General features: G+C 36.4%; 1 protein-coding gene across 1 annotated transcript; it reads left to right on the plus strand.

The window, feature by feature from the left end:
* Positions 1–818: 818 nt before the first annotated feature.
* On the plus strand, positions 819–4,792 carry LOC124821850 (serine/threonine receptor-like kinase NFP). The gene is made up of 2 exons (XM_088096212.1): positions 819–2,188; positions 3,528–4,792. Exons 1-2 carry the CDS (start codon positions 1,034–1,036, stop codon positions 4,263–4,265), a joined length of 1,893 nt encoding a protein of 630 aa, XP_087952338.1. The 5' UTR covers positions 819–1,033; the 3' UTR covers positions 4,266–4,792.
* The last annotated feature ends 1,403 nt before the right edge of the window (positions 4,793–6,195 follow it).

Below are 6,195 nucleotides of genomic sequence, written 5' to 3' on the forward strand. Positions count from 1 at the left end.
TATTATCTAAATAACTTAAATTATTCAGATAAAACTCTAAGTTTGAATAGAAAACAATACCATGTTCAGTGGAAGAATAAAAGTTCAGTGGATGGTCATCGGTATAAACATATTCTATTGTAAAGATTGTTTTACTGTGTTAAGTATTGATTTTTCTAATCACCACTTTCATGCATTATATTTTTTACTGCTGAAATACACTGCATTCCATTTCCAATCCTTATCTCTTATTATCAACTTGTGAAGGTCACTTTGGAATGTACATGAGATCACATAGCGGTCCTTGGTTAAATACATCTAACCAAATTGATTTTTCTGCCAAAAACTGTTCGAAAGTTGTGCTATGAGCAAGTCAAGCCATTAAAATTCCAGGTGCCATCTCATCAATAATGGAAGTCTAGATCTAAGGTCAACTTCTAAGACTTTTGGGATCAGGTTTAGTCTAATAAATGACACCAAATTTGACATTATGCCACATGCACTAATTCATTAATTATTAAGCACCTTGAACAACAAGAACTACTGTCCATTTTCTGCATAGTGCAGAGACTCCACTTCTAGTTCTCTACCCGGTTTTACACGTCTGAAATTTCTTCCCACTGAGTCTTCATATTCCCAAACCAAAGATAAGTATGAATTGAAGGTAATAAAATTGAAAACCATTATTATAATATAACGTAATTGACTCAAAGCAAGAAACAAGATTGTGAGCGAGGAGTTGGGATTAAAATACAAGTTTCTGAAGCTTAATCATCAGTTATCGCAGTTTCAGTCTACAGTATAAATGATATATTCAATTATTAAAAACCAAAACTTTATTATTAGAATCGTGTGGCAGAAGGCAGCTGTAGAAAATGGAACACCCTTTATCAAAAGGAATCTGAACATTCATTGTTCAACCATCTTGACCAGAATTCAGACAAACTTTTCCACACAACACAACATAACTATTAAGAAGAAGAAAAGGAAGAAGACGATGATTCGAATATAAACTCAGAACCCCAAAACAAAACCAACCACCTACACAAACACAATGACACCCCTCAAACTGCATCACTTCCTCCTTCTCATGTTCATCTTCTTCTTCTTCCACTTGCTCCCTTCTTCCCACGCCCAAACGCCACGTCAGGAGAACAACACGGGCTTCACGTGCACGGGCACCCGCACCTGCGCCGCCTACGCCTTCTACCGTGCCTCCGCCCCCAACTTCCTGGACCTGGCGGCCGTGGGCGACCTCTTCGAGGTGAGCCGCCTAATGATAGCCACGCCGAGCAACATCTCCTCCGTGTCCTCTGCCCTGGTCGAAGACCAGCCCCTCTTCGTCCCTCTGACCTGCTCCTGCAACCCCGTGAATGCCACCTTCGGGTCCCTCTCCTACGCCAACATCTCCTACGCCATCCAACCCAACGACACCTTCTTCGTCGTCTCCACCTACAAGTTCAACAACCTCACCACCTACCCTTCCGTCGAAACCGTCAACCCCACCTTGGTCGCCACCAACCTCTCCATCGGCCAGGTCACCATCTTTCCTGTCTTCTGCAAATGCCCCGAAACCAACAACACTAACTATATGATCTCCTACGTTGTGCAACCCGAGGACAACATCTCCTCCATTGCCTCAGCTTTTGGGGTTCAGGAACAGGATATAATTGACGTCAACAACGACACACTCCATGATTACGACACCATTTTCATCCCTGTGGAGCAGCTTCCGTCTCTGTCGCAGCCTGCGGTGGCTCCGGCTGCGCCCCCTGGTGGGAATGGGAGTGACACTGGGAGTGGGAGTGGCAATGATAGAACTGGAACTGTTAGAGGGTTGGGGATTGGGTTGGGGGTGGTGGGGATGTTATTGGTGTTGGTAAGTGGGTTGTGGTTGTGGAGAGAGTTTGTGATGAAGAAAAGGTTGGGATATGAGGATGAGGAGGAGGAGGGAGGGAGGAAGAAGGTGTATTCGGGAGGCAAAGAGGGACAGAAAGGGGATTTGGATGTGAAACTGATGGCGAATGTGTCGGATTGTTTGGACAAGTATAGGGTTTTTGATGTTGAGGAACTGGTGGAGGCCACTAATGGGTTTGATGGAAGGTCCTTGATTGAGGGATCCGTTTACAAAGGGGAGATTGATGGGGAGCTCTTTGCCATCAAGAAGATGAAATGGAATGCCTATGAGGAACTCAAGATCTTGCAGAAGGTAACCACTCACAGCACCAATCTCTTTTCCTTAGTCCTTTTTTCACATTATTGCATATCACTCTTTGTTTGTTCTTCATTTTCATCTGCCATCACTGTAAAGAGTTTTAGCATCATTTGTGGTTGGAATTTGGATTAAGGTGTGGAACTGAATTCTATATCTGTTTGAATCTAATTTTCTGACAAAGTTTGCATTGCTAATCACCTGAAAATTATGGCAAGCTCGACTTTTGAGGAAGTTATTGTACTCTTTGATTTAGAAAAGTGTTATAAAATTTAATAAACTTAAGATTATGGTATTGTTATTGGATGAGAGTAGAAAAACCCTCAACACGTTATGGGTATGAATTAGTTTTTTTTTTAAGAACTTTATTTCCATGCAACATAATCAATCAAAACTTTTTAGTGATGTGTCTCTTAAGACAATTAATGAAAAGATCAGTAACTTGTGCTTAGTTCCTGGTGTTATTCTTGAGACGGCAGAAGCAAATATGCAAGAACAGATTGAAATTTGAAAAAGTCGATGATAAGGTTTGAGTCAAAAGAGCTTTTACTTTGAATAAAATAGGCTGGGAGTTAATAAATATCTTATTGTCGATGATTTAATCAGATGATATTAAGTGAAGTGACTTGTCTGATGAGTAGTCAACCTGCCACTAATTTTTATAATTTAGCATAATCAAACCAAGGGAATAAACCTCTAGATACCTTGGAGATGCAGAATTATTTTAATACTCGGGACAAAAAATGATCGGAATCTGGCTTGAGAATTAATTATTCTGTTGTTGCTGTGCGAACAAACCTTCAGTTGTAAAGCAACTTGTCTGAATGATTTGTAAAACTTTGTCAGACTTTTTATTTTGGTGATTGTCAATGTTCATTATTTTCAGGTTTGTATGTCAGAAACGCGTCAATCTAGAGGAATAAAACAATAGTGGTTGACGGCATAGTTGCTTCTAGGTATTTAATAAAAGATGATTCCAACTTTGTCATATTTTTCAGATCAGGGTTAATTAATATCATAGAGTATGGTGTTAATGATTTAACTAAAAAGCAACACGTCAAGGGCAGTTAAAAGCACAACGAAAGACAAAGTCGCCGCTTACCTTTTTGTCTCTTTCCAAATCATGACAAATTGGTTAATATGAATTCCCATTTGAGCCTTTAGGTAGTGGTTGAATTTAGGTGGTTACATTTCTAATGAACAAGTATATCAAAGTAATAATATAATAGGCTACTCAGTATCCATGTAAATGTTTTAGCACTCGGATGATTATATATGTGCACCATTATTCATGCTTGAATGGTTGATTAGCAAAGTGTCATTTTCTGTGTTGAAGGTAAACCATGGGAATCTTGTGAAGTTGGAGGGATTCTGCATAGACCCAGAAGAAGCAAACTGCTATCTAGTCTATGAATATGTGGAGAATGGATCTCTATACTCGTGGTTGCATGAGGAGAGAAAGGAAAAGTTGAACTGGAAAACAAGGCTAAGAATAGCCGTTGACATTGCCAACGGCCTCCAATACATCCACGAGCACACAAGGCCACGAGTTGTGCACAAAGACATCAAGAGCAGCAACATTCTGTTGGACTACAACAAGAGAGCCAAAATTGCAAATTTTGGGCTTGCAAAGTCTGGAATGAATGCCATCACCATGCACATTGTGGGAACACAGGGCTACATTGCCCCTGAATATCTGGCTGATGGTGTGGTCTCCACAAAGATGGATGTGTTCTCTTTTGGGGTTGTGTTACTTGAACTAATTTCTGGGAAGGAAGCCATTGATAAGGAGGGAAATCTGTTGTGGGAAAGTGCCATCAGAACCTTTGAAGTGGACAGTGAGCAAGAGAAGGCTAGGAGAGTGAGGGAATGGATGGATAAGGACATTTTAAGGGAGACATGTTCAATGGAAAGTTTGATGGGTGTTCTCACTGTTGCAATTGCTTGCTTGCAGAAAGACCAGTCAAAGAGGCCAAGCATAATGGACATTGTCTATGCACTGTGTAAAAGTGAAGATTTGGGCTTTGACATCTCAGATGATGGGTTTGGCTCACCACGGGTGGTGGCTAGGTAGATGGGTTTGGTCAGAGAACCATTTGGATAACTTTATCTGAAGAAATCCATTTGGTTTTTTTGGTGATCTCTAGCTGGTGTACGCTTTTAGGTCTTCTTTTTGCCATGGATATGCTGACCACAGCAAAGGAATTAAAAGACCCTCAATAAGCATTAGGTATTTCTTCCTACATCTCATAAAAATCTACCTTACCTTTTTTTATTCAAATAGGTATTTTCAAATGTAATTTTTACATTTCGGAATACCCATTCTGAAATCAAATATGTTGGAGGTTGATGTTTCTGACGTGTAAAAAGCAACAATAAGTACTCCTCCATGAAATAGGCCTTTCTGAACCAAAATTTTATGAGGAAGAGAAATAATCTTGGACTGTATATCACATGGTTAAGTTGGTTTGGACACATGCTGTAGAACCAACTACTTTTTTTATTTTGTAACAAGGTCGTGTAGTTATATGTACATATATTAAACTGGTGAATGTAATTTTGTGATATAGTAAAAAATGCAACATACGTAGTGTTCTACAATGTTTTTTTTTTTTTCAGTATGTAGAAATTGGTTAAACATCATAGTTGAATCTCATCATGCATCTCAGATCGGTTGGGAAATATGTTCTAAAACAGTAAGCTAATTCGTGATAAAAGAAGATTATCGAGCATAAAAACTAAGATTTGAATGATTCAAAAGTTAAATATATTTTTAATCATTAAATTATCACGTGTTTTTAAGACATGTGTAGTGTGTTTCAGTAATAAATGTAAGATATGTGTAATATCCTTAAAAATAATCATTCATCCATATAATAAGCCTTTAACTGTAGAATATCCTGAGTATTAGTATTGGGGTTAGATTTTTTATTACGATACATAATGTTATTTTTAACGTGTTTATATATGATTTTTAATAAAGAAAAATTAACTTCTTAACCAGTATTTTAAGCAATACCTTAGTTTATATTTTTTTCAAATCTTAAATACAAGTAAATTCAATAAACCCCAAAAGAATTACATTTAGTAGTATTTCAATTACATGAATTTTATTCAAAAATATATATTTTATTTTAAATTACCCTGTCTTGCAACTTGATATAAAGAAATAAGAGATTCATTAAAAGTAATTTTTAATTAAATGAAAACATTTTAAAGATAATTCCATAAAAAAAAGTAAAGTTATTGACTAATAAAAGTCCAACAACACGTTCATATGTAATTTTTTTTACAAAATCAAAATATCAAAATGATACTATTTTACTAAAATTGATAACAATTACGTTTAACTTTTTCTTTTCACAATACACTGTTATGTATTTTGTAGATGAATAAAACACCAAAAAATTAAAAATATATGATGATAATATGTTTAAAACTTAGGTGATAAAATTACAAAATAATCATTAAACCATATATTTTAAATATGAATTCATTGTATAAGGAAAACTTATTTAACTTTTTATCAACCAATCAAACAACGTCGTGTCAACGGATCTTTCTTCAACAACCCTCTTTCAAGTGCATGACACGCACGTTTATTTCATTCACACCACAATTCATTATTAAAAAAGATAAAATGGTTAAACCAAAATTAGTAATGTCTCTTTACGTATCAAACAGGTTCCAAAACATGTGACACAATTTTTTACAACAATAATAAATTTCTCTGGAGGATAAACTTATTCATTTTTGCACTTACTTTAGGTTTTAGAAATGTGAAGTTTATAGTGATGTAATGATTGGTTCAGCTTTTCATTCATCATTTCCAGACAAACGGTATCTTCAGTAAATCTTGTATCTTTCGTGTTTCTTTCTACAACTCGAACCTCTCAAACAAAAATAATAATGTGAGAACAGTAAAACATATAATTAAGTTTTTTTTTTACTAATGCTATGCTAGCGTGTGGGTGAGTCACTGTTTACAAATATTGGTAAAGACG

Source organism: Vigna umbellata, chromosome 8 (genome assembly GCF_029865625.1).
Source record: "Vigna umbellata cultivar VRB3 chromosome 8, Vumbellata_1.0, whole genome shotgun sequence".
In the NCBI taxonomy this organism is placed as follows: domain Eukaryota; kingdom Viridiplantae; phylum Streptophyta; class Magnoliopsida; order Fabales; family Fabaceae; genus Vigna; species Vigna umbellata.